This window comes from Talpa europaea (assembly GCF_964194135.1).
Source record: "Talpa europaea genome assembly, chromosome: 4".
In the NCBI taxonomy this organism is placed as follows: Eukaryota; Metazoa; Chordata; class Mammalia; order Eulipotyphla; family Talpidae; genus Talpa; species Talpa europaea.
In genome coordinates this window covers 84,558,893-84,572,297 of record NC_140070.1, presented here as the reverse complement: position 1 = coordinate 84,572,297, position 13,405 = coordinate 84,558,893, and the positions used below count along the sequence as shown (strand labels likewise).

Here is a 13,405-nt window from a genome sequence, read left to right as displayed (position 1 = left end):
AAGCTGTCCACAGCCTCTGCAGTGTGGGTTTGATCCCGACCAGCCAGCAAGAATCCCAAATGGCACAGCAGACCTCTCCTGTCTCACCTGCTGCTCCCCTCAGCAATGCATTTTGTCAGTCTGTTCTGTTCTCTGCTCTGTCTCTGATGAATCCTCTCACCCTCCTGTGCATCTGGCCCATACCCAGGTTCTTGTATGCATGAACTTGTCTTGTAACTGTTTCCCCCTTCTCATTATGTTTGTATTCCATATAGAAAAAAAAAAGATCTTTTCTGTGTTTTATTGTAGCTTTATCTTACTACAAAAATTTTCATATCCTAAGGCAAAGGAAAAATGAGTGCTGGCTACATGTTTTACATGATACACTAAGTTTCCAGTTTTAGCAATGAAATCTTTGTGTGTCAGGTATATTGGGTGTTTGGTTCTGTGAGTTCAGCACAGTGCAGTTAGAGTTGTTGGATTGGAATCAGATAGTGTGATATTAAAGATATTTTCCATTTTGAAATGAATAACTATAAGAAAGTGAAAATCAAAATCAACAAAAAACTATGAACCAGAGACACTTTTAGGGGGGCGGGGGCAGGAGGGGAGGGATTGGGGTCAGAATGGGGGGCTGCAATTGTATGGGGAATATAACAATAAAATTTATAAAAAAAAAAAAAGATATTTTCCATTTTGGGCAATATAACTCACTTATCCCACTGACTCAGTTTCTTCATTTGTGTTTGCATATTTTATAATATTATGTAATACCATTATCTCTAATGCATTGTTATGAAATTAAATGAGAAAATGTTGAAAACAAAGAGAATGAATGGATAAATGTGTTATTTTTTTTATTATGGGCTACTGAAGCATGAGCTATGATACCATTTTCAGAATTAAGGTTCATTACCAAAAATGACTATGGCCAATATATTTAGGAGCATTCTTGATGGTCTCAAATGTCCTCTTAATTCCTATTTACTCTAAATTAGCAGGTTGGAAGTTGCTTTACTGAACAAAGGGATTTCACCTAAGAATAAAATAATCAAATTGAGCATTTTCTTACTTTAAATAATGTGCTATGATACATAGTTTCTAAGGAGGAACTTCTGTAGGAGTAGATTCTTATTCTTCTCTAACAAACTATAATTTGATTCTCTTCTCTGAATTTTTCCTTTTCCTTTTATTTAATTTAGAAATGATCCAAACGCTCTTAGAGAACTACTGAAGAATAAATTATTTTATCCTGTGAAAAAATAGCTAAGCATAAATTAGGAGGAGTGATCTGCATTTATGAAAAGAGTAGCAAATCTAGATTTGTTTCTTAGTAAATGAAAGGTGTGAGGCTAAAGAGAGGAAATATTATTTCCTGCCAGTTCCAGATAGAGCAGTAGAACATCTGCATCAATTAACTTCAGTAATATTCATTAATGTACTTCTTCCTACTGAAGATTACCATATGGACAAAAAGATTTCTTCTTACCTAGAAGTGCCTTGTTAACAATGAAAGTTACTGCCAAACGAGACTGCATTTTTACTAGAAGATATTAACCATATTGCAAAATTTTAATAATATGACTTAAGGCTGACTTTCTTGATTTTTGTACTATTTCCATATTTATAAAGGGAATATAATAATGATCAAATTAAAAATACATGTCTTGAAATTATTTTATTTATGGCTTTTTACTTTCTATTTCAAAATAAATAATTGTGCAATAACCAATAATTTAAATTATCATTAAACACATGAGTGAATTCTCATGACTTGAAATACCACATAATATTTAAGTTCAAAGTCCAGTTAAACTGTATTTCACATAATTTTATGTCACCCTTTTCCTGGTTTCTTTCTGTGAATACACATGTAATAACAACTAAGCTAAAAATAAGTTATTCAATTTGCCAGGCACCATTCTGTAAACTTATTAATCTTTATACCACCCTTATAGTTAATGTAATTACTAGTTCACTATAACATTTGTTCAAGGATACACAGTGAGCAGGTGGCTGAGGCAGGGTTTGAAGCAAGGTGATTTGGCTTCAGATTCCTTGACCATTTTGGGTAACAGAAAATAATAATACATGGGTCTTCTCTAGTAACTTTGGAGAATAGCTTAGAAATATATCCTGGAAATGCATTATGGACTGCGTTTATCTTAAAGATGTTTTGTTTTTGACAAGCTTTAGGATTTTAATGTCCCATAAAATTCTATAATGTTCTATATAAAAAGGAAGTATGTGTTAGGAAAATTTGTTGAAAAAAGCCTCTGAATTTTGCTTTCCCCACATCCCAAATATCAGTTTATAATAACGATTTTATGGTTTCTTTACAAATAATTGATTTTAAATTATCCTAATATTTTCATCTAAGGATAAAGGGATGAAACTTTAGCAGTTGAAATTTGAATTATAAAAGGCATACATGAGAATACTTAAGAAAAGCAAGGAGATATGTTTTTGCAATGCCTCTGGAGAAGACATGGGGTAATTATTAACACATCCTGAGTGTGTTAAAAAGAACATTGAAGCTTTTGGGAGAAAGTATTTCATTTTCCAAAAGCTATGCCCTATTTTTGGCTTCAAAAGTATCTTATGGTTACATAAGTGATCAAATAACAGTTCTTCGGTCTTTTATATCCTTCACTAATTAAAAGAAAATTCAAAACTCAACCTTTAGAGAGGATATATTTAATGTATGCTAACAACATGTTATTTATCGTGAAATATTAATTATAATGGAGAAAACATTTGTTAAATGGATAATATATGATACAAACTTGAGACTTCTTTCCTTTTTTTATCCTCCCAAGAAAGTTACCACCTATTTTTGAATCTTTTCTGCAACTCGTACAAGAAGTTAAATTAAAAAAACTTTGCTAAATACACCCTCTGTAATATGTCTGTGAATAGAACTAAGAAAAGCCAGCAGTATGTCACAGGTCAACTTCCACTGTGCTTTATTCTACAGAGCAAAAGACTAAATGTTGAGATGACACATGCTTTATAACAGGGTAGGTCTATCCCCACCTTATTTATGTTCTTAAGTGGTTCTGAAGCCCATGAAGGCATGTATGGGAATCAGCATCGTTTGCTGGAGAGAAAGAAGCATTTGAGGAGCTTAGTTTCTGAAATTTTCAATCATGGTGAAAACACTGACAAAACAATAGCAACCAATACAAGGATTAAACAATGATTCATATAGAGACTCAGCAAATTTATCAAGCTGTATAAAGGTTTTCAGAATCTTTCTTTGTGAGAAAACATGATTCTTGAATAAGTCATTGGAAATTGTTGACATTTTCTTTGAATAGGCCCAAATATTGATAGATGGTACAATTTGTAAAACTTGATGACCTCCAGGGCTAAATATGTTCTCAATTGAGAATTTATTTTATTCTTCTTTCTTTTTGTATTTTAAAATGACAGGTTTATTAGGAAAAGGAGAAAGGAAAAAAAAAGAAAGCACCTGCATAGGCAAAGTGGGCAGAGAGCTCTGCTGCTGCTTTTCAAAGGGAAAGGTTTATTAAAAGGTTTGTACACCTGCACACATCTAGGCGGATGGTCTTAGGACAAGAACTACTCAACTGAGAATTTAAACAGTGATATATATGTGAACCAGATTTTTAAGATTCAGACTCATCAAGTGTTATCAAGATAAAAGAAGAGTTTATGCCAATAAAAAGATTTAGCTAAGGTCAAAGGCTAAAACTATTTAAAGAATCTGAATATAGAGAAGTACAAAGAATTAGTAAAAGAAATCTGAAAATTACTTAAAGGCCTTTTAAGATTTTTCATGTCTTTTTGACAGGAAGAAAATAGAAATTCTCTTTGTAAGTGTTCAAGAGCCTGATATCAAATGCATCCTGCAGCTCTGATTTTTTTTTTAAATATACCGTCAGTCTTACATAAAGATGATAATGCTCACTAATGTCTGTTAAGTATAAATTTATATATAGAAAACTGGTACTTAAGAACTTGGGGTTCTTACTTATGGGCTTCAGAGTTACATGAAATTATAGGGGTGTGTGTGTGTGTGTGTGTGTTTGTATGCATCATGTTTGATGATATGTCCATTTCTTGGGTATAGAGTTTACATTATTTTTGGACATGAAATAAAGTATAATCCATAAAAAATTTGAGTCCATGACCTATACCCCAAAATCAGAAGCAACTGTCCAAGGAGGTCTGAAAGTCATAAACTGTGGAGTATTAAAGATTTTATAAACTGAATCTTATTTGAAGGTTCAAATTATAGCTTCAATTTGAATACCTTTCCATACTGGCTTTTCTCATTCTAAGTGGTACCTTCAAGACATCTTTCTTAAGTTTCAAATCATTTTCTAACCTTTTGTGTATTTCTCCTCAAGTAAGTCAAAGAATAAAAGGATGATGTACATGCTCATGGAACCCACTAATTTTAAGCATTAGAGGAAGCAGTTTGAACTCAACATTAATGTTAACATAAGAGCTAATGCCTCTTATGCTGGCTTTGGAAACCATTAATATATCCCAAAAGGTGTTTTTTTTTTTTCCATTGAAGTAGTGCTGAATTTTAACATGTTCATCATTAAAAATCAACATTTGCATACGCTACCATAAGCTCACCACTAAAATTCCATTTCTATCTTTCGCCATTTAAATCACACTGTTCACCCAATTTACCCACCTTACCTCCCTTTTCCCATCTGGTAACTACTGATTGGTCATAAAGTGTAACAGTTTATTTTTGTTAGTAAATTCATCTGTTTGTTTTCTCTTTATACCACATGTGAGTGAAAATCATATGATATTTGCCTTTCTCTGATTTATTTCACTAAGCATGATACCTTCTAGGCCCCTCCATGTTGTTACAAATGGGAGGATTTCATATCCAAAAGGTGTTCTTAAATAACCCTTTGCACTAAGAGTGCTGCAGATATTTATTTTTGTCATTTTATAAGTGACCCTCTCTTTTTTAAGTCTATGCTAAGTCCTGAAACAAAATAATCTTGATCTCCTATTGTAGTTTTTTAATAATTTCCATTCTGTAGAATTTCCTTCTGACCTCTGCAATTGCACAAATTTTAGAGGAGAGTTCTTTAGGGAGAACTGTGCAGATGGATATAAAGTAGGGCCTACTGGGGCTTAAATTCACACAAATGGCAAGGAATAAAAACACCAGAAGTTGGGAGTTCAGATGAAGCTTTTTCTATTTATCACGGTTTACATTTTGAATTTTTTATTCAGGATTTTACTTTGAATATTTCACCTACTCCTTCCTATTCCTTTTATAATTAGCTTTTGGTTTAAGTAGGTGGACACAAACACCTACTCATATACAACTCATCCAGTTTAATGGCAATATTTTCAACTACATAAATGTATAAAATAGACACCCTTCAATTTAAAGGACAACTCCTCCTCATCATGACCTCTAATTGAGAAAGCAAATCATTGTCTCTTATCTGTTATATTCATTACAACACTTCTTTAAAAGATGAGCAAGGAAATTGCCTTATATAGAGAAAAAATGAAAAGAATCATCGTATTTTTAGAAGGAGTAAAGCCAGAGGAAATTGTTTTTCCATTAAGTGATTAATTTCGAAACATCAAATTGTGGATACAAAAGAAAGCAACTTTAGAAAGTTGTTTAGAATTTTAACATTGAACTCAATGTTAAATGTCAGGTAGACAAACTGAGATGCTAGAAAGCCTGAACATAGAAAGAAATCTAATGTTTCACTTAGCTTTTTCTGAATTGAAGTTTATACTTAAAATGTATATATTTTTTCACTATTGATTTCCTTTGGTATATTGTGTTCATGCCAATTTCCCTTAACTTATTGAATATTCCTTCAAAGTCTGCCTCCTAGTTACATCAGTGTTACTGCTTTTCTGCATTCCTCCATATGCATCAAAACCTGATAATATTATATTCACTAGACCCTATATTCTCTGCAGTTCCAATCATATTTATCACTACTGGCTTATTTCTAACATCGAAACTACATGCCTTCTGAATAAAATTTTTTGACTGAATAATACTGCATACAATATTTGCCCCAGCTCCATATCAGGTAGGGTTTCACATGAAATTTAGAACCAAAAATATTGATAATCACTGTCAATGGACTTTGAAGACATTTTCATACTGACTCAGCACTTTGTCCTTTGCTAGAAAAATGGCTTAGTTAGATCTATTATTAGTTTATCGCAAACTGGATAATGAATTCATTTCCCACCATTGCGGATTGAGTGTAAGTCTCATTTCAAATCTCTTTCCAAAGGGTAAGGAATAATATTATTATTAATTATATATTTTGTATTTGCAAATCTGCTTTTTGAGTTCCCATGTGTTCATATTTCTCTTGTTATTTGATTCAGAGTAAACAAAGAAGGAGTCTCATGGAATTGACTTAGCAAGAAGGTAAAGACAGTGAGTTCTTGACCCCATCTTTGCCATTTTCTTTGGATATGACATGTAATGTGCAATGAAGAGAAGTTCAATTTAAAATGTCAAGAGATGTTTTATAGAGATAAACTGCACTAAAGCACAGGTAGACAGCTAAGATGTTGTTTCAGGAGAATAGTTCTCCAACAACTAAAGAGCTTCCTAGATTAACCATAAAGGAAGTATTAGGAAGATCTTTAATATTGACTTTTTTCAGAATTTGTCTCTTTCTAAATCCCATATGCTGTCTGTTTCCTATCTTTTCTCTTTTATAGACTGTTTATTATTGAAAAGCTTGTGAGTGTAAGACATACATTTGAGTTTGGTCTACAATCCAATTTCTATAAATGAGTTATTTTTTAGTGAAAAACATCAGTTCTCTTATAATCAATAACAGGAATTGGACCAAAAAATTGTAAACTAGATTTTTTGTTTTTGATCTAAGTATAACTAACGTAAGTTATTTTATGAGTAATTATGAAATAATGAATGTCTTTATATTTTATAAATAAGCCTAGTTTTTAACTTGCATTGTAATGTTTGCATCTTTTGTAAATTTAAGATACCACATGATGGCAGATGGTAATTACTATGAAGTGACAGACAAGACTGAATCACTGAAACTTCAATACACTGCTTCATCATTATCTTTGCACTATTTATTTTTCAGTGGCTTTTTATTACTCTGATTTTATCTATATATGGTAAGTAGGAACAAAGGGTAGGAACAAAGTCATCATAAGCATCTAAGGCCCTAAGGAGAATTAATACTCTGTGGTATATAAAAATGCGTTGTCCCACTTTCAAACAGCATTGACTACAGAATTAAATCAGATGGCACAAATTAAAAGAAGATGGTGCAAAGAGAGCAAGCTTATCATTTTAGAGTATGTGCTTGCTAACATGTTTGAAGAGGGATATTAATTCTTTTCAACGAGGTTCAATTTGATATTAGTAGGAGGCATGCAGGGGTAAGACTTTGAACAATGTAGTTGAGTTATGTCATTCTAATTCCTCCTTTATTTTTCCATCCTTTTCTCTTAGCTCCTGTCCCTTCTCTTCCTGCCCCACTCCTTTCTTTTTTGCTCTACTGTAATTTTCCTACATCACTAGGTAACTACTATAAGAAAAACATTGTTTTAAATATATGGATATTCTTGCTATTCAACTTTCACCAATTATTTCCTGGTGTTTTTAATCTATTTGAAGTTAAGAATATTAACCTTTTACTATGATCTTTCTAGAAAGGAAAAAGGTCATATAAATAAATTATATCTGTTATATAAATATTGATTTCAAGCTAGTTTGCTTTGTGGGTCACATGACTCAATGATTTATTATTATACTTAATGAAAAAATAAGGATAAAAATATTCCTCCTTGATTGTACATTATGATAGGAATGCAAAGCAACCATTTTCTACAAGACATGGCCACATATCTCATTTAAATTTGTATAAGGCAGGTAACTGGGAATAAACAGGTTTTGTTTTTCCTTGAATGATACATAAATATCTTATGAGATCCTCAAAGTATTGTGACAAAATGAATTAGTAGAAAGAAAATTAATTGCTGTCTAGTGGATATCACCCGTAAGCCAATGTTTAAAAGTGCCACTGACTGAGCAAGGGGGTACTGCTTCCTGCCCTCAAGTTAATGTCCTATATGAAAGGTCACTGGTTCAACTATTAAATGGCAAAGAAATAATTTATATATACATAATAAACATGAAACAATGAAAACTCATAATTACAGTCTCATTCCTCTTTACATGAAAGTATAAGGAAATTCTAAGGAAATAAGTGACAGTGGAATGGCAGATAAAATTTACTTTAGAAATCATAGTAGTCTTTACTGAAAAATAACAGAGAAAGAAAGTGTACAGTAATCACTTATCACTTCCTGATGTAAGCCAGGAAAAGTGAGTTAATTTCAGTTTGAGAGAACAGGAACAAGTTTAGATCCATACATTTTTTATGAAGCAATTTTGTTATACCTGATTTGTATTTAAGTCATGAAAACTGAACTGAGTTTTCTCTTCTATGAAAGCTGGAGGGAAATCTGGCATAAAGCCTAGACTAACAGAGTGCTAGAGTGTTCTTTTAGATCTATCTGTGGAAAGTTGTTTCTGTGTATGTGTTATAGAAATATCATCTTCCTCCTATCATTTTCAGTGGTTCAATGACAAGAGTTATTTTTTTAAAACAGTATTGTTGAATAATTCAGGTCACTACTGGATTTTGTAACATCATTTCTGCCAAATGTACCTATATTCACCAAGATTTGTCATTAAAAGTTAAGGGTTAAACCTTTAAACTATATATCATCCCCATTTCCAACCACTGAGATATATTAGTCAATATATGAAAGCTACATTTTATATTTGCAGCTAACTCGGAGAGCTTAGCCTATATAGATTTTTTTCCAACAACAATGACATTCCTGTGTAATTGATACCATTTTTATTTGGGGAGGGGTGGAAGGAGAGGTAGCAAAACTCATTAGAATTAAAATCGCTATTTTTAATTTACTTAATTTTCGCTCTTTATCAGTAACATTGTTGGCCCAAAAAGACTCCAACTATATTGGTAAGTATCTAATGATAAAAACTAAATCACTTTGAAATATATTTATGGTTATTTTGTATGTTTAATTACGAAAGTAAGGGTCAAAACTGAAAAGCCAAAAGAAAACTGAAAGCCAAAATAAAAATGTCAGCGTAATGATCTTATGCTTGGTGGTATAATTTTGCTAAGAAAAGTAAGAAAGGGCCTCCCCGGTGGCACAGCGGTTGAGCGCTGGGTTGCGAAGCTGCCTGCAGCCTCTGCAGCGCCGGTTTGATCCCCGGCTGCTTCCCGGCCACTGGAGGAGGGTCCCGCATGGCGCGCAGACCTCTCCTGCTGCCCACTGCTCCCCTCAGCAGTGTACTTCGGTCCTTCTGCCTGCTCTGCTCCCCGCTCTGGCTCTGGTGAATTCTCTCCCCTCCCGCGCTTCTGACTGTACCCAGTGCTTGTATAAATAAATAAAATAAATAAATAAAGATAAATCTTTAAAAAAAAAAATATGCTTAAAAAAAAAAAAGAAAAGTAAGAAATGCACGCACACTTTAGGATTCTGTCATTATTGGATTGCCCAGGTCTTTCAAATGTTCTCATTATACTGCTGGCTAGGCCAGTCCTACAGAATACAGTGGTATCATACATACATTGGTACCACAATTTGTAGCTTAATTAGTAATCATGAATAACAAAACATAAGAAATATGGCAAAGAACTCCAAAACTCAGCATCCTAATTCTATTTTTCCAAAACATATATGCAATATATTGTGTGCTTGCATCCTTCAGGTATGAGGGAGAAGACAAATCTGGTTGCTTACAAAATGACAAAACAATACTTGATTTTATTATTAGAAATAATCCACAAACTATTTACTAAACTTTGAAACTGCATTTTAAAATGTTCAACATCCTAAACATTTTTCTCTCACTGATAAAACACAGATTTGGTCAGACTGGCATTTTTAGGGAGAATTGGCCATTAATTTTTTTCCTCTAAAATGTCTTTCAAATTTGTTATATTTTGTCCTTTCTTTCAAATCATTTTTCTCTAGTGAAATGGAACTTTATTAAATCTCTATAAACTCACCCAGGTATAGAATTACTCTTTCTGTAAATACACTCAGTTTTAAATTCTCTTTTCTAGCTAATTACAAGTGATAATGTGGTTTATATCCATTCTTCTATTATTCTTGAATTACAAATTTTGGATCTTAAACCTGAATTTTGATTTATATAAATTTGCCTAGAAGAGTCTGCTTTGTATTAATTTGGTGTTTAGGTTATACTTTTTCTACTTCCTTTATGTTATTTTCACAACAGTGGGCATCATACATATTGTCACCTCATTTTGAAAAGCCCCTTTCATTTCTTTGCACCAACATGTTTTAGAAATATTTATTTTTATGTTATGGATTCATCAACTGTGAGCACAATCCTAGTGCTATATAAAGTGCAGAAAACTTCACCTGAAATACCTACCAGCAGGAATCCTGGGTGGCAAAGATCCTCCCCCTGGCACTGGATGCGGGGCCTGGATGCTATTTAAAAACCCTGCCCTCAGGAAGCTGGGGCAGAATGCCTCCACCCCAATGGCCGGGAAGGATCCTTTTAAGAGATAAAAATTAACATCAGTCAAAGTTTAATTTTTGGAATATTTGTTGATCATTTAGCAGTAATAAAACTTATTATCAATAAAGACATCATCTTACAAGGAAGCTATGGAATGAAAATAAACGGAATGCATTCTCATTTATAAATTTTAAAAAAATCTACCTATTATTTATTCTTTTAAAGAAAGTTACTCTTAACTAGTTGTAGTCAAAGGGGGATTAGAAGTATCAACTGCTAAGACAAAAATTCTTAACCTATATTTCACAAAGTGGACATAAACATAAGTCACTGATGTCTATTTGCAGAATTTACCTCCATATGAGTTACAGATATGTGGAAAATAATTACAAAAGGGTCTGAGGTCATGCCACTCTAAAAAGAACAGTGCATTCCTCTAGGTGTATCAGAATTAGTGCTTAAAATAAGGAAACATTTTAGACTACGCAGTGATCACATGTTTCTGAAATACTGCTAAGAAAATGAACAGGTACAGTTTTTAAGTTGTTATACTTTTCTATTAGGGATAAGACATGAGAGTTTGCAAAGGTAGAACTACATGCATTTTCTTTTTTTTTACAAGGTTCCTGTGAAGCAAAACAGGAACTACTTAAATTTACCCAAAAATTATATGAATCATAGAATAAAAGATTATTAGAGCTGGGAGGACTGGAGAGATCATCCAGTCAAAAAAATCTTCACTTTAAAGACCAGCAAACTGAGGTGAGAAGTGAAGAGGTGATATTATGTAGTTGGCAGATTCCCAGGACAAAATATTTCCACTAAGATTAAAAATAAAGGATGAATAACGAGCCACTTCCTATTTGGGAGATGGCTATCATGTGGACATGAATTAGAAAACCTAAACTCTAGAATAGTAGCTTTACAATTTGATGTCTCAATGATCTGGAAATCACTAAAGTCATTTAGAAAAAAAAAATTAATATATTTGCAATTACCAGTGCATTTGCAGCACTGGTAGTTGATTTGGTGTATCTACGTTTAAATCACAATAACACCCTAAGAAAGTTACACTGATGGTTGTAAGAAACACATTCTTTTAATCTCTCTGAAACCCCTATGAGGCCAGCAGTTTTTATATTAGAGACCTGGGATCCTCTTCCTATGTTCAGATTTAATAAGTCCTATAGTCAGACATCACTCTGTTCCTCAACACAAAATTTGTATCACTTAGTCCATGATTTTTGTGACCTTGAGCTGATGGGTTAAAGAGAAATTAGGATGTGACATTCATATTATATTTGTCTTAAATATAGAGTTACCAGATAACTGGGTGTCCTATATTTTTAATTGTTGAATCTGGCAATCTTCTTCTAATATAATTTCAAGTACTTTTAGATAGCAGATGGATGAAAGGCACTAGTCACCACTGGTATAAAGTAAATTAACATAAGTCACTGGCTGCAGGGATCAATGATTTATGAGTCTTTCATTAGTTTGATGGTTCTCACTGCCCCAAGGGAGTGCTACAAATTATGAGTGGGGAAAGACATTATTGGTACTTAAAGGGTGAAGGTCAGATGGATGCTGAAAGCATTGCGATAAGTTGTATATGCCTTCCGCACAAAGGAGAGAGATCTCCAAAGGCTAGCAATGCTCACTGAGAAACAAAAAAAAGATTACTCCGTGTCAGTAGGTCATATAAAGAGACCACAATATGAAAACAGCCATTGACATTGCCTGAATTCTGACTCCTGACTTGACCGATTAATGGAGGAGTCTGCTCACTTAGATTAAACTTGTAATAAGTTTTCAAAGAATAACAGTTTCTCTATTACAATTGTTTTTAACATTACTCATTCTCTCCTCAGCTGGGCGATGTAAAGACTAAAAACCATCAATCCATTATGTGTGACCACATGTTTCCTAGTTTTCTGTGAAGACTCATGAACAGATTCATCATCACTGAGATCAGGAACATTTTCATAGAAGGCACTGGAAGAATGCACCTTTTACTTCATAAAGACCTTTATTTTGAGTCTCTTTGCATAATCACATGCATTCTAGAAAAACTAAGCAAGCTGCTCTGTCCTGATTGGTGGAGGAGAGATTCCTGCCTGAGATACATGAAGTGGGCCATCTGGGACTCCAACATAGTCTCTTCTGTCTTGATCAGATGATGCGGTGTAGGGTTTCCATAAATGCAAACTGAATGTATGGATAATTACGATCAGATAAAATTGAAAAGTTGCTCTTTAATGACTATCTTGCTAGAATCTAAAGAACTTTGCCTGCTCAATGGTATCCTAGGTCAGTAGCAATTTTCTATTAAGTAGAGGAGAGGTAATTTTCATTTATGCTTAGAATATGAAAGAGAACTATTCTTATCATGAAAAATTCATTTATCCCTTTATCTATTCATTGATCCATATAAATTTATCCAGTAAATATTATTTACCTTTCTTATCTGACACTGTGACACACATTTCTAGTACAAAAAATGAGAAATCAAATAATTTTTGATATAAAACTATTATTTTCAGGAAATGATTTTAGTTAAGCCAAGGATGCAATTATAGAATTCTGCTCATTTCTTAATTCTAATAAATGGAAATATGCCCTCAAGTAAATTAGTATTTCTTCTTCAGTTACCTGCACAGCTAATCTCCTTGCAGATTCTTCGGTACCAAATACAATTAAGGATCATGCAACCATTACTAGTTTGTTTTTGACTATTTTTCAGCCTTCAGGTCACAGCAATATGAATTTTATAGATTTTTCTTCCTGTTGCTGTTCAATAGAGGTCACAATAAAAGTATTGAAGCAAAAAGAGCAGCTTCATGGCTAGAGTTTTATGAG

General features: G+C 33.0%; 1 protein-coding gene across 4 annotated transcripts in view; it reads right to left on the bottom strand.

The window, feature by feature from the left end:
- Window positions 1-13,405, bottom strand: part of EPHA6 (EPH receptor A6) — a gene marked incomplete at both ends in the record, with an annotated part of 657,283 nt that overhangs the window by 126,282 nt on the left and 517,596 nt on the right. For all 4 annotated transcript variants that reach the window (XM_084232801.1, XM_084232803.1, XM_084232802.1 and 1 more), the window contains one exon: window positions 10,453-10,582. In XM_084232801.1, the coding sequence (XP_084088927.1) occupies window positions 10,453-10,582 (130 nt within the window). The remainder of the gene's footprint in view (window positions 1-10,452; window positions 10,583-13,405) is intronic.